Genomic DNA, 22,852 nt, shown 5'->3' with positions numbered 1-22,852 from the left:
TCATTTTACAATCAGCTCAGATGGATTGAAACTGAATAATTAGAAAGTGTTTGCTGTATTATAATAATAACATGAGTACCCACCACCAACTTGAAGGGGAAAATAAGTCATTTTATAATTCAAGGCACTGAAGTGGATGGTTAAAAGTAAAAATATGAGCTGGTATTATCAAATGTATTGTGAAACACAGATGTGTGACGGTACACTTGGGTGTCTCCATGGGAAAGGTATAAGTGTGATAATATATTTTAAGTCAGAAGAACTCAAGGAAAAATTTGAATGAATTGATTTGTATTTATCGTAGATTTTGGGTTTTTCTCAGCATTTTAAACATTTCTTTACTGGCAAGTTCAGTCATTGTTATTAAGTGAGCAGTAACTTGGGTACATTTCCATCATTTATCATATTTCTGATCATTTAATCATTGTTGTCATATTCAAATCCATATGATCGTATAGGCTACAGGCTATGTGATCAGGATGTCTTTTTAAAGCTCTACCTCATCAAACGTACTAATGGAAAGTCTATCGTGTCTTGACTAATATTGGAAAAGGAACGTGAGCAACTGAGCATCACTGTGAAGAAACAACAAGAAAATCATTGATTTCATAAGAAGAAACATACCTATTAAACTTGTGTAAATGTATAATTGTGGACAGATTCCATACATTACCAGAATCATAATAATAACTATTTGATGGCTATATGGGAGATATTGATCATTTCAGCTGGTCATCCCACAGGACGAATATCTTACATTGTTGCTACATTTTGGGGAAGAAAGTTCACTGGACATGAAAATCAAAATCCACCAAAAATTTGACTTCCAATCACCGGGTTTTTATTTCATCTATCCTGCTATGCAAATATGGTTTTAGGTGGATTTTCCCAGCAAATTATTTGGCTGAAAATATCATTGGAGTGTTCCCCCCCGGAATTATATCGACTGTGTGTGTGTTTGAAACGTGCTTTATTGTTGAATTAATGACTTGCCTGGAGCAGTTTATCCTTATAATAATAATATAGAATTATAACGAGCAAAAAAAGAGTTAAAGCAGCTTGTACACTGAATTCCTGCTTACATAAAACCACAATCGACCACAGACGGATGCCGGACCGGATGCTTGACGCAAACCATTGATTCCGTGCGTGTTGCATGGGGAGGTATTGGGAAATCCCTCCTGTCCAACGAATATAAAATGACAGCCCTTGGCTTGGCAAAGACAACGCAACCTCTTCTGGCCCTCAGCATCATCAGTGGAAACTCAACAAGTGCCTCCCTGCAGCTCGACATGCCCTCTCAACTCAGTAAGCGATTCGCAGGCTGTGGTACGCACGTTTCCTGCGTTTCTTCCTCTTTTCATTCATTCGTTCATTCGTTCGCTTTTTTCTCTCTCTCTCCGCACAGACCTGCTGCTCTCCGCGGTGATGCTGGCCGCTCTGCTGCTGCACGCTTCCGGAGCTCCGGTTGAAGACACGCCCACCGACGCCCCGGCAGGTGAGCCGTCAGGTGAGGAGGAGGTGGTGTGGCCCTCGGACCTACTCAGCGTCTCACCGGTCTGGCACGCGCTCCTCGGAGCGACCAGGCGACACAAGAAGGAGGTAAGCGGTTTATCTTCCGGGGGTTTCACTGAACTGTGGTATTTTTTTATTTGTTTGCAGTTTCTTACACGAGGACGTCCTTATCAAGTTGTACTGAGTCATTTTTAAAGTAAAGAGTGGGCTGACTGTTGTCTCACTTTCTGAGCACATATAAAGTAAACAACTGCACAACTGACCTCCATCATTTATTCGTCATCATCCCCCTTCCCCACAGTTTGAAGATGAATTCCAAAATGAGTTGAAATATCATTTTCTGGAGAACTTCAGAGTCTCCTCACTTCCAGCAGGCTGCCCTCACTCCAACTTCAGCAAGGTAGTGTGTCTCCTCCCTTGTCCTGCTGTTACACTGATACAAGAAACTTGGGTGAATCGGGTTAAGCTGAGCGCTGATTGTGATTTTCTTCCTCTCTCCAGGAGGCTTGTCTCCACAGATTGGCCCAAGGTCTGCTTATTTACACAGTTATTCTCAAGCACGTGGAGAAGGAGTACCCCAGCAGCTCGATCTGCTCAGTGGCCAAATACTACAGCGGCCTCCTGGTCAACCTGTGCAAAGAGAAGGTGGGTCTGAGATGCATACTCGTCTTAAACGCATGTTCATTTTAGTTTGTAGCGGCGTTAATGCACCGTGGTGGCCTTTGTGTCAGCCCTGCCGTTGTCTTGATTAATGTCATGGACTTTTTATTTGGCTCACTTGCTCATCTTTGTGACAGCCAGTGGTGGAAGAATCATTTCGATCCTTTGCTCAAGTAAAAGTACAGCAACACTCCATTTCAAGTAAAAGTAAAACTGTACTCAAATAAAAGCGCATCAGCAAAAAGTAGTCATTGTTGAGCAGAATGCCTCCTGTCAGTGATACACGCAGGCCGTGGTGGAGCCACAGTATGTTTGACCTACTTTGTTTAGACATTTGCATTGCTTTGTATTGCATAGAGTTGTGTGTATTCTGCTAAGTAACTACAGCTGGCAAATGAATGAAGTTGAGTGGAAATAACACAAAATAGAAGTGTGGATTACCTCAAAACTTAAGTTCAGTAATTGAGTAAATGTACTAAGTTACGTTCCATTGCTGGTTTCAGCTCATTTATTAAAAACGGTGTTTGTTCCCCTTTTGATTTTGTTTGCGTAAATGTCTATTTACAGCTTTAATCACGTCTTGATGTTAATGACCTAGTAATGAATTGGATTACATCAACGCTGCTTGTTCATGTTACCCAACGGTCACTTCTGCCCCACAGATGAGGAACTCTGAAGAGGTCACAGCACTGAACAGCAGCCAGCAGGCGCAGCTGCTGAGGGGGCTCGACAACCCCGACACTTTCCACAGGAAGATGACCGCACACAGCATCCTGCGCCAACTCCACCACTTCCTCGTCGATAGCAAAAGAGCTATTACGAAAAAGGAGAAGACCAGGGGAGGTGTGGCCGACAGGCTTCTGGCACCCATCACTTTCTATAACCAAAAGTTTAAAGATGACACCGTTAAAGGACGGTTATGAAGATGTTAAGTGTTAAAACTGCTGCTGTTCTCACACTGAAGTATTTTTTTTCTAAGCAGGGTGGAATGATAACAGTGCACTAACTGTACGTTTATTGTCAATCTATGATTGTGTAAATCTCAAAGGCCTCAGGGCTTGAATTGCGCAACTTATTTAACCTATTTATATTTGGTGAAAAGTGTTATTTATTAATCATAGGGAAATCCATGATGGTGGGGTTCTTGCACTAAAAATGCAATTTGCAATAGATTCATATTTTTGTGTCGATTAATTTCTACGCTGCAAAGATGTTACTTTGAGCAGCATTGTTAGGACTGCATTACTGTTTCGAATAACATCTTTTGAGAAGCAATACTTACTGCAACAATCATTTTATACTTGGAGTACTGTCAATTATTTATCTAGATTGTTAAACTGAATTTTCTGTTAAATTAATTACGGTGTGATGAGCACATGACCAATAATGACTGGAAGGAATATTTTGTACTCATTCAGAAATAAAAAGAATATCCATTAAGACGCGTTTCTTCATTCCAACACAACACTTTGTTTTTGCACAAAGGACAAGTGCGTTTGTACGAGGCTGGGAAATACGCTGTGAAACTGTAAAAAACTAAAACCTATAATCTGCAGTGATCTATGAGAAATCATTTTGATTATAAAACATACAACAACTAATCATATTCTGGGTTTTTTTTCTACCAATTTTCACAATCAAGAAAATGTTTTGGCTGAACGGTTATGCATCGACATGACTCATTTCTTTGTGGCTTTATTCTCAGAAATCTTAAATTACAAATAAAAAGAGGAAAACATGGAATGAATGTTATTTCCAAACATCGCGGTCACACATTCCCAACACAACACCGACAGACAATCCAGTCAACAGCTCATATCTTCAAGATTGAAGTCTCGATTGCAGCTTGTTGATCCAAATATCTTCTGTCCATGCAGCAGACGCTCAATACATCTGCATGTGTGGCCGTAAACAGTACGGCCACACATGGCGTGTATTCATCACTTCTCTGATATTGGACAGCATGGTTTATGGAGACGGAAGTGAAAAAATAATGTCCTGGAGTTCCAATGACAGGTGGGTCACATGGTCTCGATGACGAGAGGGGGCCGGCTGTGTGGAGACGTTCTTTAGCCCCATAGCAAACTACAGAAAAGAAGAAGAAAAGGTTCAACTAGACTCTCGAAATTCAACAGTTCACCGCATTACATTCACCTTATTTAGCACAATTTTCCTTCAATATGGAGGGATATTCAAAGATGTAAGCATTAAAGAGACACTCTGCAAAACCTGACAAAACTTACCTCAAGACTGTGGGCTCAGGCATTCCTGGATCTGCTCCCCGTTTGAAACCTTTAAATTAAAACCATGAAGAAGAATTAAAGCATACGCGTTTACATTTTCAGAAGAAGTGCCCTGAAATGTGTGACACAGCAAAAACAGAATGTAGTTCCACTTATTAAAAGTGCTACATCAGAAATCTCTCCCAACAGTTAGGCATATCCCCAGTTAAGTGTTTCACCGAGTCATTACAGTTTGTCCGCAAATTTCAATTCATGTCTGCAGGAGAGCCCAGTGATTAACGGCGTTATTGCATCAGAGAGCTCTGACAACCACGAGGTCTTGAATGTCTCAATATTGTGGAACAGGGAGAAAGGGCCCTTATGATTACATTTCTGTTAAGTAGTAAGACGCACGTCTGACTCACAGCCTCCCACACCCAGGGAAAGGAAAATGTTACTCTAGTTTCATTCAAGGGTCATGATCGGAGCAATGACGCAACCGATTCTTGGGAAAAATATGAGATTCATCAATTAATTGTTAAGTCTATAAAACGTCAGGAAAGAACCAGAGAATTCTCATTGTCCAGATGAGTCTGACCAAATCAAAAGGGGTTCATTTAAACCCCCAACTCCTATAATCAGAGAAGATGAAACCATCAAAGTTGGTGCATAAACTAATAAAGCCTAACAGACTTTTAATTTCGATAACTAGTGATGCAATTAAATGTTTCAACGCTATGAGATCATGATTGCCTGGAATATGCAGCGTTCTTCAGATGATGGAAACACACGAGAGCAACAAATGACATGTTCAACTGAAGGGAATTCTGTCCGTAGGAAGTAAACGAGTTGCAAGAGAGAGATGCATGTTAAACAGGGAGGTTTAAAAAGAGAAAGTATGGTGTCAGGTTTGGTATTTCCAACAACCTAAAATCAGAGAATATTCGCCCACAAAGGGCAACTCCACCGGATGTGAGGTCACACATGCAAACGTCATAACTTCCTTATCTCTACTCCAAAAAAAACCAAAACCAGGTATTTGACATATGACACCATGTCCTCATTCGTGTCTTGTTTTAAAGCTGCTCCTCTTGAGAGTCCATGGGCTTGCTCCAAACTAGATGGGAACTTGCACAGTCCTCGTCCATCATAGAAAAGACAATTATAAATATCTCTCTCACGTGCTAGTAATCTTTCTGAAAGTCTGATATCTTAATAATCACATGTTAAAGCGCTACAGCTTGCTTTCACGAGGAGCTCGTGGGCAGCTTCATCATATCAGTGTGGATTCCCTGCACCGATGAACCAGTACACTCACTTTATGCATTCATTTACATGTATAATGTATTGAAGTAATACTACTCCTCCAGCGTGGCAATTTAACTTTCAGTTGAGGGCTAGCCTGCTAACGTGCTAACGTTAGAGAGGCATGCCTCCTCTCGCTCGCCGTACTCCACCTGCTCCAGTTCGGATACTGACCGAGGTACAGCACGGTTGGTATGAACCCCCATCGGATGACAAACTGGCCGCACTGGAACAGCTGCTGCAGCCGCTGCTTGGTTTCATTGCTCAGTTTAGCCATGTTTATCCTGAACGGCAACGGTGGTGTACCCACCAAGGACAAGAAGGCGGAAGTGACGTAGGGGGTGCCCGGCTGTTAACTGTCCGTTTTGTCGTAGGCCGCCATCGTGTGGACAGACATGGAACTAAACAGTTTCACTTAGTTGAGCCAAAGTGGCCCAAAATATGTGCCGATAACCGGATCTACTTCAAATAATGCGAGAAATAAAGTTGCCTCTGAAAATAGTCATAGCTCAGTGCAAACGACACGCAGTTGGCAAGGTTTCATGTTGAAACATCACACATTTAAACTAAAGCTAAGTAAACAAGGATCTACTACTGTTTTTTTTTTTAATCTAAAAACGTGAAATGTATGCAAATTAATACATTTATAAAAGTGCAAAACAATTACTGATTGGGACTTTTCAATATCTTTAATTACAGTGCAAATTTTCCCCCATATTATGCCCCGATTTTGAAATCCAACACTATTTTAAGTGTACTATTAAACACCACCTTCCTCAAGGTAGTGGTTAACATCTGTCTGGTTGCAGATGTTACTAATTAATATAAGATAAAAGTTAAGTTGTGGAATTTTATGCTTTGAAGTGGATTCTGAATTTAAAATATAGACATTCTTGATGATGCTTTCCAGCAGTTAGAAAAATAACGGAGCACACAAGTGAAATATAGAAACACTTTATTCCGAGAAGTTGTAGCAATGAGTTATCTTCAGACATAGAAAGGCCAATATAAACCAACTTTAGTACAACAGTATGATGTACAACAGGAGCTTACCCATTCACATTCTGTAAACCCACATACAGAAACACGATGATTGTTATTGTCCCACCAAGCTATGGACACTCGACAGCTAAAGTACACCAACAACAGAACACACTTTTGCATGAGGGTGGGGCAGCTTGATTTAGGAAACCAAATGTAGCAGATGGGTAGAGTTTAATTCCTTTTCTTGGTACAAAAGGATATCACCGTGTCTTGTGACATGATAATTATGTGGGCAACGAGGAGGGACACAGGAAACACATCACCAAAGGACTACAAACAGCTGGAGTGGTGGGTGGATCAGAAAAGAGGAAAGATGCCTTGTTGCCCCCACACACACACCTTCCCACTGCAGAACACAGGAATAGGTTCAGGTACAGTTTTGGTCGACATTTTACATCTTTAGTCAGGGGTATCGGATTCTTTCACCTCTGTAGAAGTGGGTGGACTTCATGTCTGTGTGGTTATATACATAGGGAGCAACACATCACATCTGTCTCACAGGAAAATACCAGTTGAGAGTCAGACCTCTCTTGTTCATCATAAGAAAATACCAAAGTTGAAACAACTTTTTTTGCTCTTTCAAGTGCAAAATTCAATACTTAACAAATCATTCACACCCATCGTCCCCCAAAATCAAAATCCCCTTTGTCATTTGTCAGAAGTTGGAGTTCTATTGTTTCCCAGAAGGTGCTAAAGGAGCGAGAAGGAAGAACACAAATATTGCTTCTCCATCACAATGATAATACGGTGTGATTGTAAACAAAAGTAATTCTTAACATACTGGTTGATTATTAAATGGTCATTTTTCTGTTGAGGAACAATGCAGATTCTCTTTAAAAAAAAAAAATAAAAAAAAACTAACTGTTGACAGACGAAGAAGTGTGAATGAAGAAACACTGAGAAGGAGATTTGTATTGCTATGGGAAGGGATAAATTCTTTGTAGTCGTTCGTTGAACCATTTGTTTCAACTTGGAGAATTATACCTTGTTCATTGTATCAATCAGCAGCTTTTAATTCTTAAAAACATCTGCGCACACACACACACACACACACACACACACACACACACACACACACACACACACACACACACACACAAATGCCGATTAAAATAATTTCCAAAAACTTTTCCACCAGTTTTTTTTTTAGTAATAAGTTTCAAGTGCACCCATTTACAGACAAGCTGCTCTGCAACTGGGTGCAGTTTCCTCCCCCCCCCCGGCACGACTTCACAGCAGCAGTGCACTACTAGAAGTCAGTGAAGCTGGAAGTGACATCCGGCCTCCATCAGGCTCAGAGGAGAGTCTGCTGGGGGGAGAGGAGCAGGCCGGCTTCACAGCACGAGAGAATCAGACTTTAAAATGGAGCGAGGAGAGAACCAGCAGGAATGCGTTCGTTCATATGTTTCTGGTCCGCTGCGGTTGGCATGGCTTGGAGTTCCAGGTCACAGGTACAGGGTCACAGGATCAGATGTGAGGGTTCAGGCAGTCAGGAGGTTCACACGGGGGTTTCAAAGATCAGAGCCGAGGTGCACGCTGATGCTCGGAGAGCGCTGCTGCTTGTGGTTCGCCGCCGGACTCAAGTACCCCAGTCCGTCCTCCTGCAGGCTGCACGAGTAGCGGCCGACTTCAGAGGCGGTGTGGTTGCTGGTGGGAGGGGCGTTGCTGCTGACCACCTGCTCGAAGGACCGCGAGAAGACGGCGCTGGCGGTGCGCGTCAGGCTGGTGAGAGCACCGGCCTTGGGCACCGATTGGCTGGAAGTGAGCGTCAGTCGCTTGACGGAGAGCTCCGCGCACTCACTGGCGGCGCGGCCCATCGTCAGAGGGCCCGCCTCCTTGTCCTTGTTGGTGCGCCCGCCGAGCCGACACTTCTTCATGGCTTTGGCCCCCAGGTTCAACGTTGTGACACTGTTGCTAATTGTGATGGTGGGTGGGTTCATGTCCGGCCCCTTCCCGCCTGGCCACACCCCTTCATCCACCTCCGAAATATCCATCAGCTCATCCGGGGAACCCAGATCCACTGCGTCTGTGAGACAAGAAACAAAGAAAGCACCGAAATGAAAAACAGGAGCATGCGGATGAAAACATAACCACCTCGTCTGTCATCCAGCCCATCAAATTTTTAGGATCAACAAGGTTTAAAAACAATCGGCAATGTATTAGATGTTTTGCATGTGGGGCAAAATATGTAGGGCTGCATGACAGACGAGCTCTTTCACTGTCCAGCAGGTGGCGCATTCACACTGTACCCTCAGCTAACAGGGACATATTGCCACCTGACATGAGACAATGCAAGTGTAGTATTTGAGCCCAGAACACAGGTTAGTGAGACCACAGCGGGAGGTTTTTTGAGGAGTGCATGTTTTGTCCCAAAGAGAGGAGCACAAGCCCAGGAAAGTCCACACAGGGAGTGCAGAGGAAGGCACAAATACGTAAACCCTGTTTGCATGCGTTATCACGAACTATCTGTCCTGCTTTCTTTAAGGCAGACCTGTGTGAGTGGGCCAAACGTATATTCACAAATGCACACTTTGGATCTGACACTATCACTGTCACAGAACATCTTTAAACAGCTGGTAATCAGACAGACAGGAAAGTCCCGTTAAAGTCAGATTTAGCCGGTTTTAAACAGTTCGGGAGTCAGATTCAAGTCACGATTTTAACATTTTTAGCAGCTTTGGCTTCAAATAACTCAAGACCTGCATATCTCCTCAGCTCCTAGCTACCACTCAGAAGGAAGTCTGTTCCAGGTGCAACCCAGGAGTAATGTGTCGAGGCGTACCGTGGTGTGCTATAAGAGACACACCAGCTTACTGATCTTTGTCAGTAAAACCCAGGAGTTAGACGCCTTCACAACATTGTAAACGTACAATCTCCTGATACGGGCACAGCTAACGGATCATATTTGGGCAATATTGTTCACGGCGATGTGTTATCAGTGACCTGACCTCGAGCTTTTTAGAGTGACATTTACTAAGCGAGGTACAGCAAGCCAAAGAGTTTACAGTTTTATATCTATATTATGAGAGTCATATCTATTGACAAATGTTCATAAAACTATATAAAAGGGTGCAGTGTGATTATGTTGCATTTAGTGCTGAGGTAGCAGATTGCAACCCCCCCCCCCCCCCCCCCCCGAGTGCCACAATGTCGGAGAACTACGTAGATATGAACAGCTCACTAGAAGTGAAGTTTTTGTGGTTATACACTAAAGAAAACGTACTTATTATATTCCATTTCTGCCAATAGATCCTGCTAAATACTAAAGGCTCCACTTCATTTTGCTTAACATAAAAACGTCACATTATCTTCAGCCAAGCACATTTCATTGGGTTATTGATGTTATTCAGTTAGATCCATAATAATAATTAGATTTTATTCCTCGTGAGGAAGCTTCAGCCACAAAGGAGAGTAAATGAATGAGTGACATTGGATTGACAGATGAGAGGAATAGTGCAATTAGGCAACGAGAGGATGGTGGAGCCCAGCGCAAAAAAAGGTAAAAGAAGGGGAAGTGATCATGCAGCTTTTGAGACCACGCCCCCACACACACGGTTACCTAGGTTACCCCAGGAGTGGGGCAGTGGGAAGGAGGGGCGGGACCTTAGTACTGGCTCCTCCCTGTGGAGGCTGACCCAGAACCCTCATTTTCCACCATTCGCCTCACAGACTTCTGCCTCCTGACCTCCTGACCGCGGAGATCCACGCCGACCTCGGAGGCGGCGCCCAGGGGGTCGCCGTCGGGCTGGGCGCGGCCGTCGGGCTGGGCGCGGCCGTCGGGGCGCGGCCGCAGGGAGTCTCCGTTTGCCATTCGCTCGCCGCTCACACCTGTCACACTAATCTCGGGGATGGCCACGCCCCCAACAGCAGCATCACTGTCTACACTCACCTCCTGGGACTCTGGTGGTGTTGAGGGGGGGGGGGGGGGGGGGGGGGGGGAGAGCATGGGAGGGTAGCAGGACAATACAACACACACAAACACAGATGGACAGAAAGACACGTACCATGCACACACACACGGAAAACAAAAAGCCAGCCGCGTGCACAGACACACACGACCACAGTGACACAAGACAAACAGAGGTAATCAATGTAATGGCAGAAAAAATTAAAAGACAAAAATCATAGTGATCACAACATAACACATGGTCAAAAGTACATGCAATATGGAGATGAAATGGAATCAAATTTCATACAGCGCCTCACTCACCCCTCTACATATGAATTCATATTCAATAGTACTTTTCCTCCATCGTCTGCTTATAACAAAAGCTTTACGCATAAACGAGCAGATGGGATACGAGCACCAAAGAGCAGATGATGTTGAGATGTTGAGCTGCAGATGAAACCCGCTCATTAAACGAGCTGAAGGCTGTAATTTACCCGTCTTATCTGCACTCTGGTTTAGAGTTAAGAGAGCGCTGCTCATTTGTTCTATGTCCATCTAAATACCATTACTTTTCTTTGCAACATATTCATGTACACGCTGCAGCTGATCTGTATCGTAGTGTTAAATACACTTTCTGCTCTCTGGTCTCCTGTTTTCTCCAACAGAAAGTCACGGTTCTGAATGAGGAGATGCTCAAAAGGAGGCAGACAGCACTAGCTGCGTTATGAAGCGGAGGAAGGGTGTGATCAGGACAACACTGATACACACAGTGACTGAAGGACATGAAATGGTAGAGCGAGTGAATGATGAAGAGATCTTAACATTGTGCGCTCTCCTTTGGTGTGGATTTGTCCTCCAGATACCCGTAAAAATGTGAATACAAAATGTGAAGTGTGTGAGAGCTCTTCTCTCTCCCTACGACTCAATTAGCCTTCTAGTCTCACCGTGTCTCTTCCAGCGGTGTCCCCTGATAGAGAGGGAGGTGACAGCATTTCGGGAGATCCTGGAGGAGGTGGGTGTGATCTCCACCTGGATACTCCGTGCACCCTCCTTGTTGTTGCTCTTCAGTGCGGCGCCGTGCAGCGACGACTTGATGGCGTTACCGACCTGAGGACGCGGAGAAGCAAACATTACTAATCCTGTGACTTAGTCTCCTGTTGTGCTACGGGGATGACACCACAACAAGTACTGCTGACGGAGCTGTGTTGATACGATAGCTGGTATTTTCAGAAGACGGTCTTCTTTACGTAGAGGCAACCGTTTGCTGAAGTAGCGGAAACAATGAAATGATGCTGTACAGTTTTCATGTGGCTCATTGTTTCTAAAATCACTGCAAACAAACTCAATGCACGTGCTTAGTATTGTTTCTGAATGCAATATAACCACATTAAATGTACACTCTATATTATGTCCATATTATGTGCAAATGTAAAATATGTGAAAAGACATTTATCTGCCTTTTAAAATATTTTTTGTAATTACAGATTATAACTTTTCAAATATCTTATTGGTTAGATTTTAAACATGATGCATCAATTACTGCAACAAAACAGTTTGTATTTCAATCTTAACTTCAAAGAACTGCTAATTGAAATGAAAAGGTTTTTAGAAAAAGCAAAAGGCACCGGCCTGATACACAATAACAGCATTTCTTATAATCACCAAGACATGTTTTGCTCTCAAGATCAATAATCCAATTTAGGCATAAACTTAAAAGCTTAGTACAAACCGACCGAGTGACAGACCAGTGAGTGAGGGAGCCCTCCTCTATTGCTCTCCCACAGGTTTCTTCCTCTTTCCTCCCCGTTAAAGGGTTTTTTGGGGGAGTTTTTCCTGTTCTGATGTGAGGGTCCCGGGACAAGAGGATGTCAAATGTGTACATATTGTAAAGCCCTCTGAGGCAAATTTGTAATTTGTGATTTTGAGCTATACAAAAATAAATTGAACTAGTGATATATGAAAAACAGATAAGGCTTCGTGTTTCGCTCAATATAACACTATTTCACAAGTCTGTCTATAATGATCTCTGCTGTTGCTGGATATTCTCCAATGGCACCAATGCTCATGTAACAGTCGAGTACGTAACATGGAGATGGAGGGCGTCATAATCACAACACATCATGTCTTTTGTGTGTGAGGCTGCAACACAACCAGCTATGCAGAGATCGCAGGTGTGCTCCACTGCCGCATGTAAAACACTCCAATGAACACACAACACAGACCGCTGATATCTTAACATTTACACACACGGGCGTGTGTCCAAAAAGATGTTTCTTTATTTAAAAAAAAAAAACATCTTTTCAAACCCCGTCCGCATTCTTATTCATGTAAATCCAAAGGTTGTGTGTTTTGATTGTTGCAGAGAAGCAAACCTTAACTTGTGTAGTAATACTGTGGGCTTAGGTTCAATCCTCTACTCCCTGGGCCTCGACGATTATGGCTCAACGGAGCAGAGTAAAAAGCATGTAAATAATCTAGTGGGATTACATTCTGAATGCAGTCTCTGACACACAGGAAGAGAGAGAGAGAGAGAGCAACACAATGCAGCATAGTGTGCTGTGCATGAATCAAACCACAGGTGAACATGTGCATCTAAATCACATGCTCTCACTCACACACACGGTCCAAAAAGGGAGATGTGCATGTAGAAAAATAGATTTGATTGTACCCACCAACAAAGCTTCAGGGAACAACTCCAGCTGGGCCCGATACAGAACGTCATCCAGTGCTTTGGATCCCAGTTCAACCTCCCCATTACACCTATACACAAAGACAATACACACAACACACACAGATTTAAGGTTCCCTGTGGAGCGATAGACCTCTAGTAGCGCTATGGATCGTGGGTCCCCATTTTGTTTATCTTGTGCACAAGGACACGCATGCAGCTGAGACACAGTCCTACCAATGGTGTCTCACCATTCCACTGATCAACAGGTGGTGGTAACAAGATGTGATGCACTTGCATGCATATCTTGTTAAAATACTCTTTTTTTTCTTTTTTGCAAATATTTTATGAGTAAGGATACACACAATGTGTTTTGGTGACTACATTTTGGAAATGCAACACAGTGGCGTAAACTGGTTCATACACAAGATGCAATGATTGTCACAGTCCAACCTCTTTTAAAAACATATGTTACAACACTATTGGCACAAATCAAATCGGGTCAGAGATAAAGTCACATGGAGCAGACTTTAAGAAAAACACTGTTCATGTAAGACATGAAAAGATGAAGCTGATCAGTGTGCGCAGGCACGCGTGTACACTCACAAGGCGTAGTGGATCCCTGTGAAGAGCTGAACCAGGAACTCGGACGTGACCGTCAGCCGCGTGGTAATGCCTTTGTAGCGACGAATCTGCTGCCGCGGGTAGCCGCATATGCACACCCTGGAGGACGGCAAAATGAAAACACAATAGAGGAGCTTGTGTCAGTGAAACAGGGAAGATTCAAATCGAGGGAACTGCTCCACTAAGCCACTCGGCTGCAGCTCTATTAAGGCAATTTACTTCCTGCAGTGAGCCGATAATCAACTCCACAATAAGTGAATAACTGCTGAAAATAAGCGCACGCACACACACACACACACACACACACACACACACACACAGGATGCAGCTAAAACTGAGCTAACACTGGCGCACTTGAAGCCATAGGAGCTGCTATATGCTGCACACAGCTGACACACAGCAAACGCTGATGGGGAAATCAAAGCTGATGACTTCTCTTCAGCTCTGTGTCTATTAGAGCAATGCTTAGCTACAGTTGGCAGATTATCAAATTATCAATATGTTTGTACATCGCAGCTCTTTGCCGAATATCTTGGCTCTCAACGGCAAAGTCTATAAGAGAATCTGATAAGCCAGTGCTTGTAGAATATAGTGTGTGTGCGCGCATGTTTAGCCATATTTAAGTAGCCTCCTCAAAAACATTCACAATCAAGAAATGACGCAATGATCATCATTCTACTGTATGAAATTGGTGTGCGTGTACTTATACAGTCCTCAAGTCCTCATGACAAAGTGTGTGTGGTCTTTACCTGGAGCTGAGCTGGCAGATGGACTGGAGGGAGGTGGCAGTCATGTAGCTGAGAGCAGCGTTGTAGCACAGCAGCAGGAAGGTCAGCACGTCAAATCTCAACAACACAAACATACCCTTAAAATAGCCCGTCTACGTCACAACATTTGAAACATATCTGGTCTGAAAATCACCGACACAGTTTCGCTTCCATCTATACTGTAGAGAGACATTCCATCATCAGAGAGATTGAAGGATTACAGAAGCAGTGCTCCACTTCTAGCAGAAGCAGGGATTTCATCCGTTTTATTCCACGAATTCCTCGGTTTTATGGTGGTAGAAATGGGATTTTAGCATGATTTCAAAAGCTAAACTATTAATAAAGTGCATGATTGAATTCTGAATTCCGCTGGCTTCTCTGTCAGATTGTCCTTCCTCCTTCATTTTGTGTTTCTATTTTGGGTTGTCCACTTGCTGCCAATTCTAAAGCAGGCAGACCGCAGCTTGCTACCGGGTAAGCCATTTTAAAAAACATGCACAACCCATCCAGCAGACTTGAAAACAAGTTTGCCCATCGAGCCTCTTCCTACCTGTTCTGTGCCGTGAAGGTCTCTCTCTGGAGGTGTGGCCCACTGTACACCACCCTGCTCAGCCCGCGATTGGCTAGAGCCCCTTCCGTGAGGGCAATGGAGCCGATAGCTGAGGGCTGGAGAAGAAGAGGAAGTTTTAAAACTGAACATTTCTGCAAAAGCAAAATAAAAGAGCCGAGTGCATGTGTGTGTGTGTCTCTCACCTCATGGTACACTGACGGTTTGGAGAGGGAAGGGACGGTAAAAGATAATATTTTACTTTGTCCATCTTTATCAATTATTTCCTGTGAAAGAGAAAGACAGGAAGACAGTGAGAAAATGTTTCTGTTTTTTTCTGTGTGCCCTAAACCTCAAAAGAGTGTGTGCTTAAGCACACTCGTCTGTTATATGTGGACCTCAGGGTCTCTCTTTCCCAAATCAGTCTGCTAGTGTGTGTATGTGTATGTGTGTATATATATATATATATATATATATATATATATATATATAGTGTGAGCACACTCTCACTGACCCCGGGGTTTTGCAGCCCCCTGTGTGCATGTTAATGTCAAATAGACTAATAGGAGCCAGCCAGTGAGTTGAGTGACAGCTGACCTATTCTGCTATTCAGAGAGGAAGTTAGAGGACACTGCACTTAGCTGATGGATGGAGCATCGAGAGCCAAAATGGATGACAAAAATAGGACTCAACTCACTTTAATAATTATTAGTGCTGACATCTCTGTGGGAAGCTTACGGGGCATTCATTCCATATTGTGTATTAGCAAAGTCACTGTGTTTCAATTCCTCTATTTCTTACCCGTAGTTCCTGTCACTCTCCATGCATAGCTGTCTAACAAAGCAGGAAGTGCAGAAAGTAATCGCAGAGTGTCCCCTGCTTCTGGAACTGCATGATTACTCCCATTGCTTATCAAGGACTTTTTCGTCCTTACGTTGCACTTATCACACTGGAAACATTTCACTGTTATTTACAAGAACAGCTCGTCTTTACTGGTAATAAGTAAACAGCTGTGACATAAGTCACACTAACCCACACAAACCACCAGCCTCATCCTCTCCCCTACCAGGTTGTAAATGCCCAGCAGCAGGGCCTCGATGCAGCCGGACGTGTGAGGGTCTCTGGCTGCGCTGACGGACAGGAGGCTCCACAGGAGCTCTGGCAGGAACTGGAGTGTGAAACGCTGCAGCTGCGGCTCACCGCTTCGGTAAAACTCAAACAACTGGTGACACACCGGCTCCAGGAACTAGGGGAGGACAGCGAGCCAAAAAACATGGGCACATGGTTTCACCCCGACATATAATCAAGGGTGTGTAAAAATACAATAGTTAAAAAGGTTAATGGTGGCACTTGGAACATGACAAAATGCTCGGTGTGGATCAGGATTTTACAATAGATAATAAAAATATCAAAGTGTGTGTCCGTACATCGCTGTAGTTCTCTCGGATGACCTTGTAGAGTGCAGGGACCAGAACACCTTTGTCTTTTAGTGAGGCAGCATAGGTGGACACAGCACTGTCAGGGAGGGTCTGAAACACACACACAGCTCAAGTTTAATACACCAAGTGACTTGCCAATATTCTAAAAATAAAAACACAGCATGACAAGATGAGAAGAGAGTACTGAATAACCTAAAACCTGCCCATTGTTATGGCTACAGGTGAAGGAGACAGAATCGGTGTCAATAAGAGTGACGTATAAGCAACATTGTAACACATCATGTTTGATATTTGCACAATATTTTGACGGCGTCTAAAGCCTGCAGAGACAGACAGCTTCTGTAGACATCATCACTGTCCGTCTTATCAATCTGGTTCCACTCAGAGGTCAGTTTGATGACAGGTGGGTCCTCAGACGTTCACACAGGAAGTCCCCTTCAGCTCACTTATTAGCACACCTCAGTGAGTCTCGGCTTTGGTAGCAGAGTCACGTCCTCGGTCGGTGCTCATGTTGGAGGAGGAGCACGCAATTTTCTGAGCACACTTCAGAGTGCATTTGTTTATGTGTGTTGGAAGACACGTTGCCAATAATAAAGCAGCAGCAGAGAATGAGCTGCACACTAATCACGGTTATGTGCTTGCTGTTGCTTTTTGTAGACAAACACACGTACACACTCCGTAAAGCAGTACCTTATATTCTGACAGCCAGTCCTCCACCACTCCTTGGTCCATAGCCAACATGTTCCCTCATCTGCAGTAGAGTCACCTCTACCTGCATGAGGAGAAAAGAAACACTATTTAAACACACACGCTGCATAATTATTGACACAAAGCAAATTCATAGTGCATTTGCAAGCGCGCATACCTTTGCCAGCCTTCAATTGTTTGGCCGCTTGATAAAAAATATTCTATTACGAACAGCAAGCAATGCCGTGGTGAAGAGTGACTCTACATGCTGCAGGCATCAACGCAATACCCCAAAGAAGCATGAGTGTCTCCTCCCCTCTCGCTCTTGTTTCCCTCTCATTCCTCTCCAGACACACACACCTCTGTAGCGAGTACCCAACCTATTCTCACCTCAGGCTCTCGAATAGAATAGTCACCCACACAGAGAAGCCTGGCTGGCTTCATTGTGGAAGCACTGATGAGACGAAGCAGAGTTTAGATGCTAGTGGAAAAGGTCTTTAAAAAAACGGAGACAGACAGAAAGAGCTTTAGCTAACATTTACTAAACTAATGAATCCTTACAAGATTTCTAAATATCTACTATAAAGTGGGGATGATGATGATGATGATGATGATGATGATGACAGAGCAATATAGTTTGGATGACTCGTCGGTACAGCTCAAAGTGGTGGACTCACCAATGTTGCCATCTCTACAGCTGCTTGCGTGGCAAAATAAAAGCCAAATATGAACTGGATCAAGCTTCTCAAATGTAATTATTTCCTGATGTTCTCTTGTTTTACTGAATGTCGTTGGCTCTGGGGAATTTGGTTTGTCCATTTTTCACTATAACATTTCAAAAGATCAAAACACGAATCAAGGCTTTTAGAAAAAGAGAGAGAGACCGATTGATAATCAAAATAAGGTCCTTAACCAACTGACCGTCACTATAAGACACTGATGGATTATCTGTTTATCACTGCGGGTTCCGTCGTGTCTGTGCTCTGGAAGCACAAAGCTACACTGGCTGTTGAATGCAGAAACAAAGTCCATGTTTGGTATGTCTGGTAACAGAGTCTGACTTCTGAAGAAGTCCACTTGTCACGCAGATACATGCTCAGATTTGAGCTGACCGTAATTATCGAAAAACCTTCTAACATGCGTCATGATGAATGTGTGTGTAATTAGAAATAGAGAAAGATTTTCATCTCTGTCATTATCCGTCCCTGCTTCTCTCCCTCCGCTCTCCCTCCAACACGGCCATTTCCCTCTATAATCTGTCTTTCACACATCCACAGGCTGTATTTTGTATTATTCTGGTCCTTGGCCCTTCCATGGCAGTCAGGTGTCTATTTATGCACTGTACCAATGACAGAGGGGGGGGGGGGGGGGGGGGGGGGCAGTTCCTCATGAAATGGGGAAGGATTATAAAAGCAGAATGGCCTCCATTTAGGGAAATTACTTCTTTATAGCGGCCTGTTGTTCCGTTCTTTCACGCTGGTGACGACTACAAGGACGGCAGTGATATCTAAAGCCAGCATTTTAATGGCAGGCTCACTGAATAACAAAATAAAAGGCTGTGATTAGAGTGTGGGTGAGTCAGTCTTGTAAGGGGATGTGTTCCTCCTACAGAGTCGCTATTAGCCAGTCAAGCCTGTCCACGCTGGCATCTGGGGTATGACATCTGTATCATCTGTATCCAGAAAAAGACACCTGAAGACTGAGGCAGAGGCCTGCCTGCCATGCCGCCTACCTATGTGATATATTTACCTCTTACCTCAGCAGCAAGTAGAAGAAGAAACTGCAGCGACACTAAAGCAGCAGCAGAGGGGTGGAAACAAAATAATCGGAAACATTCACATCACAAGATGCACAAAACAGCACAACATGCTGCGACTTTAAGATATCTACGATCTGTAGACATAATGCAGACAGGCGTAAGCAACCATTGGAGGACAATAGCAAACTAATTGCTCTGAGAGAACACCATAGAGCGTACCGGTAATTATGTTATTAGGCTGATGTTTGTCTTCCGTCATTATGGACTCAAACATCACGACAGAAATCGAGATAAGCCAAGGAGAGCACCCGAGTGATGAACAAGAAGATGGAGAGCGAGGCAGTGAAGGGGGGTGAAGAGAGTAGAGCTCAATGGCTAAATGAATAGGAGGTAGAGATGCATGTATAGAGGGATGCGGGATAATAGCAATGTATGACAACCCATGGGATTAATAACTCTAAATGAGTGCAGCAGTGGGATCAATAAAAGGAGAGTTCATTAGGTTTCAATCGTTGCTGCCTCAGGGATCCTCACAGGTTCAGATACACATCAGATAAGGGAAGACGCCTCAAGAGACCTAAAAACAGACCTTAACCAACGTGTTTAGTCGCCTGGCTGTGACTTACTGAGTTTTTCCACCAATGCAGCCAACTATGTGCAAAGGAGTGAGATTGTGTCACGCATTGCACAAGTGTGTGTGTGCAAATGTGTGTACTCAATGTCTGGTTTGGCAAAAACCTGTGAGCTAGCTAAAGTTGACAGCTCGTTCCCTCTGAATTTACATCCATGCAATAAATTCTCCGAGACACACACACACACACACGGCGGTCTAAATGAGCGTATTTCTGACTCCTCCTTCCAGAGACTTCCTCCAACACAAGCAGGTCTCCTTTGAGTTTACATTCTTAATCCTCGCTGCAAGTGTGCCTGCACGTCCTGACGGAGTTACGAAACACCTGAGGCAAACACACCATATACAGTCATGCGTATGTGAATTCATAGAAAACCCACAGCCAACAACATGCCAATATCAAAACACAGGGTCTTCCGGTGCTCAGTAGTGAAGTTAGAACATACCTGTCTGAGAAAGCTGGCGGAGAACTGAAGCCAGTCCAAGTAAGAATCAGTTAGGGGGACACGGACACACACACCACTCCCTGTTGATTACCTCATTTCCTATTACACATAGGGCTATGCTTTGGAACCTTCTTTTTTCAGGAAGAGAGCAGACCAATGAGACTGAAGGCTTGAACAGAGGGAAGAAAGGAAGCAGAGAGAAAGACAGAGTGGGTGGTTTTTTTTTAGCTGCCCCAGCTGCCTTTTCCTGTAGTACAAGGTGCGGGCAACAAAAACTACTGGTTACGCAGACCCAGGAACTAAAGCAACACGACTCCGCCCGAAATCTACAAACTAGGTCAGCTGGCAGCAAACAAGCTAGACCAGTGACTCCAAATTTGCTTTAAACTTGAATGGAAGCTGCACGTGAACTATTCGGAGGAGTTGTGGGGTGTCTCCAACACAGCTCCACCTGAACTCCTGTTCAGACTTGTTTGGAGCCCTTACGCATTTAACCCACCCCTAGGTCTGCAGCGTTTTGTTTTGATGTCACTCTTCAATTCATATCACATCTTTATTTATGCTATGTTCTGTATTTGGACCATCTTGGCTTGCTGTTAACCCTGTTGCATCATCGCCTCCCACCTTGCTCTCCCCTCTGGTCTCTTCAATAGCAGGTTGCTTATAGCTTAAAAATGGAAGTGCTCATTTTGCTCTAACCCCGTTTTCTTTTCTCATTTTTTGCACGCACACACAGCTACCGGCAGTCCTCTGCTCTAAGTCGACATGACAACACAGTCTGTGGTTTGTCGGTGCTGAGGGAGACAGATACACAGACATCTGACGAGGAGGAATCCTCTTACAGCAGCCCACGCTCTTCCCTCTGTTGCTTCTAAGCCAGTGATGCATCTTCGTCCCTTATCTCGCCCCTTCAGCTCCTCGTGGCAAGTGAGCCTGAAGAGACCGATGATTAACATCGCTGATTCTTCAATTTCAATGCTCTCTTTAATTCCATTTGTCTCAGCTTTTCTTGCAACAATTGGATAAGTCTCAATTAATCTATTAATGCTCAGCCCAGGAATTTCACATTTAAGTACCACTTTTGGTTCAGATAATTAGCTTGATTTTCTACATTTATCATAGAGTTAAAAGCAGGCCACATCTACTGGTATCTATGCCTACAAATATATACTTTTCCTGTAAAAATCAGCTTTCAATTCACGGATATTGTACTTGAATTTGGTACAGAACTAGATGGAAACAAACTACTGCGACAGTTTTCATTGCTCAAATGACCAGGATGTTTCATGAAACCGCAGGCATGGCTGACTCTAGCTGTGATGCCGGATGACAACAGAATCCGTACGATCTCCTTTGCTTCATGAACTGCCGGGCTTCACTGTCAAAAAGCATTAAGAGGCCTCGTACACTAGCAGCCGTGGATGCCACACATTAAAACAAGCCTGCACATACTTTACCACGCACACACATTCACATCCGAATGACGCCACTTTAACAAACAGCCACTCAACCAACCTGTCTGTTGCTAAAAAAGGACAAGCCTCTCCCGAATGACAACGGCAAAGACGAACACACACACAACCAATGAATTAAGCTGCAAACAGCATCTTATTCAAACAATATCTGGCAGACCACCAGAGGCAAAGCCCTTGTGAAGGACACAGATTGTAAAACAAAAACATTTTTAAACTTTTGACTGCATGTACACTAGTGAAGGACCTCTTTTCATCCGGCAGGTCTGCGGCAAATCGTCACACTGGACCCCATCATACAGGAAACCCCTGAACTGGCTGGGTGGTGGTACAGAGGAAAGATGCATCACATGACATATATTATTAAAATCATCTGTCATCACCAGTAGTTTCTGTGCCCCTGCTAGACTGGTGTAAACACAATGACAATACTTTTATAATGTCATGGACATAAGTCTCTTTCTCTCTCTCTCACGGGAAGTATTTTAACAAGGTCCTGACAGACCACACACACATGCAGCTGTTAATAAATATGACCAAGTCAGGTACAAAGTCTGTCTCTAACACGAATGTTACTTATTAATCTACTATAATAGCAAAATGGGTGCAGTGAAAAGCTCGTTTGCCAAACCTGTTGGGGAACCTTTCCATCCTGACGGCTGTTGTATTACCTAATATCTAGGCAATTTAAGTAGCTCGTAACTATTGTCCCCAAGCGGTGCTAGCCCGCTAGTTTTTTTGCCACAATGTCAACATGGTAGCATCTTGCGTTTAAACAACTTGGACTTCTGTCTCTCAGAGCACTGGTGGCATTAGCTCAAAGCTAAACTTTAGCCATGGCCATTCAGTGTAACCTGTTAGGCAGTATCAGGCAGAGGAATGTACATTGATCCTCCGCCGTCACACACTCTCACTGCCTCGACTTGCTGAATGACTTCGAGCTGTCACCACGGTTGCTCTCAGATTAGCTTAGTTCGCTAGCTCGTCTAAGGCGCGAACACCAAGTAAATTGGGGGAAGTTGCCGTTACTTACGGGCATGCTATCGGTCTATTTCCTGGTATCGGTGTCCTCTATCGTTCCGACGAGACGAGTAAATGGCTATCGCTTCGCTACTCCATAAATCTCCTCAATAATTCATCAACATCAGCTCCTTCCATCTTCATTACTTTCTCCACT

The 22,852-nt window shown here is 43.8% G+C and overlaps 3 protein-coding genes across 10 annotated transcripts; 1 reads left to right on the top strand and 2 right to left on the bottom strand.

Moving 5' to 3' along the window:
- Nucleotides 1-1,428: 1,428 nt before the first annotated feature.
- Nucleotides 1,429-3,098, top strand: LOC306791150 (interleukin-6-like; the record flags this gene model as incomplete). The annotated part of the gene is made up of 4 exons (XM_079287777.1): nucleotides 1,429-1,602; nucleotides 1,817-1,915; nucleotides 2,017-2,160; nucleotides 2,838-3,098. 4 exons carry the CDS (start codon nucleotides 1,429-1,431, stop codon nucleotides 3,096-3,098), a joined length of 678 nt encoding a protein of 225 aa, XP_079143903.1.
- A 756-nt stretch (nucleotides 3,099-3,854) lies between these two features.
- On the bottom strand, nucleotides 3,855-6,017 carry tomm7 (translocase of outer mitochondrial membrane 7 homolog (yeast)). Its single transcript, XM_079287548.1, has 3 exons — nucleotides 5,877-6,017; nucleotides 4,419-4,467; nucleotides 3,855-4,260 (listed from the first exon to the last, which is right to left on the bottom strand). Exons 1-3 carry the CDS (start codon nucleotides 5,977-5,979, stop codon nucleotides 4,245-4,247), a joined length of 168 nt encoding a protein of 55 aa, XP_079143674.1. The 5' UTR covers nucleotides 5,980-6,017; the 3' UTR covers nucleotides 3,855-4,244.
- A 623-nt stretch (nucleotides 6,018-6,640) lies between these two features.
- On the bottom strand, nucleotides 6,641-22,849 carry hycc1 (hyccin PI4KA lipid kinase complex subunit 1). 8 transcript variants are annotated; one of them, XR_013772734.1, is made up of 12 exons: nucleotides 22,709-22,843; nucleotides 17,371-17,452; nucleotides 16,669-16,770; nucleotides 16,308-16,487; nucleotides 15,448-15,528; nucleotides 15,245-15,360; nucleotides 14,677-14,772; nucleotides 13,910-14,026; nucleotides 13,308-13,395; nucleotides 11,580-11,742; nucleotides 7,805-8,772; nucleotides 6,641-7,774 (listed from the first exon to the last, which is right to left on the bottom strand). XR_013772734.1 is itself a non-coding variant. In XM_079287676.1 (12 exons), exons 3-12 carry the CDS (start codon nucleotides 17,419-17,421, stop codon nucleotides 8,258-8,260), a joined length of 1,509 nt encoding a protein of 502 aa, XP_079143802.1. In that variant the 5' UTR covers nucleotides 17,422-17,452; nucleotides 20,295-20,372; nucleotides 22,709-22,849; the 3' UTR covers nucleotides 6,641-8,257. The 8 variants fall into 8 exon arrangements, 7 of the variants coding, with proteins under 7 accessions (XP_079143802.1, XP_079143804.1, XP_079143805.1 ...); XM_079287676.1 differs by adding an exon at nucleotides 20,295-20,372 and having other exon boundaries at nucleotides 6,641-8,772; nucleotides 22,709-22,849; XM_079287678.1 differs by adding an exon at nucleotides 17,758-17,862 and having other exon boundaries at nucleotides 6,641-8,772.
- Nucleotides 22,850-22,852: the final 3 nt, after the last annotated feature.

This window comes from Melanostigma gelatinosum, assembly GCF_949748355.1.
Source record: "Melanostigma gelatinosum genome assembly, chromosome: 17".
In the NCBI taxonomy this organism is placed as follows: domain Eukaryota; kingdom Metazoa; phylum Chordata; class Actinopteri; order Perciformes; family Zoarcidae; genus Melanostigma; species Melanostigma gelatinosum.
This window is presented reverse-complemented; position numbering and strand designations above follow the sequence as displayed.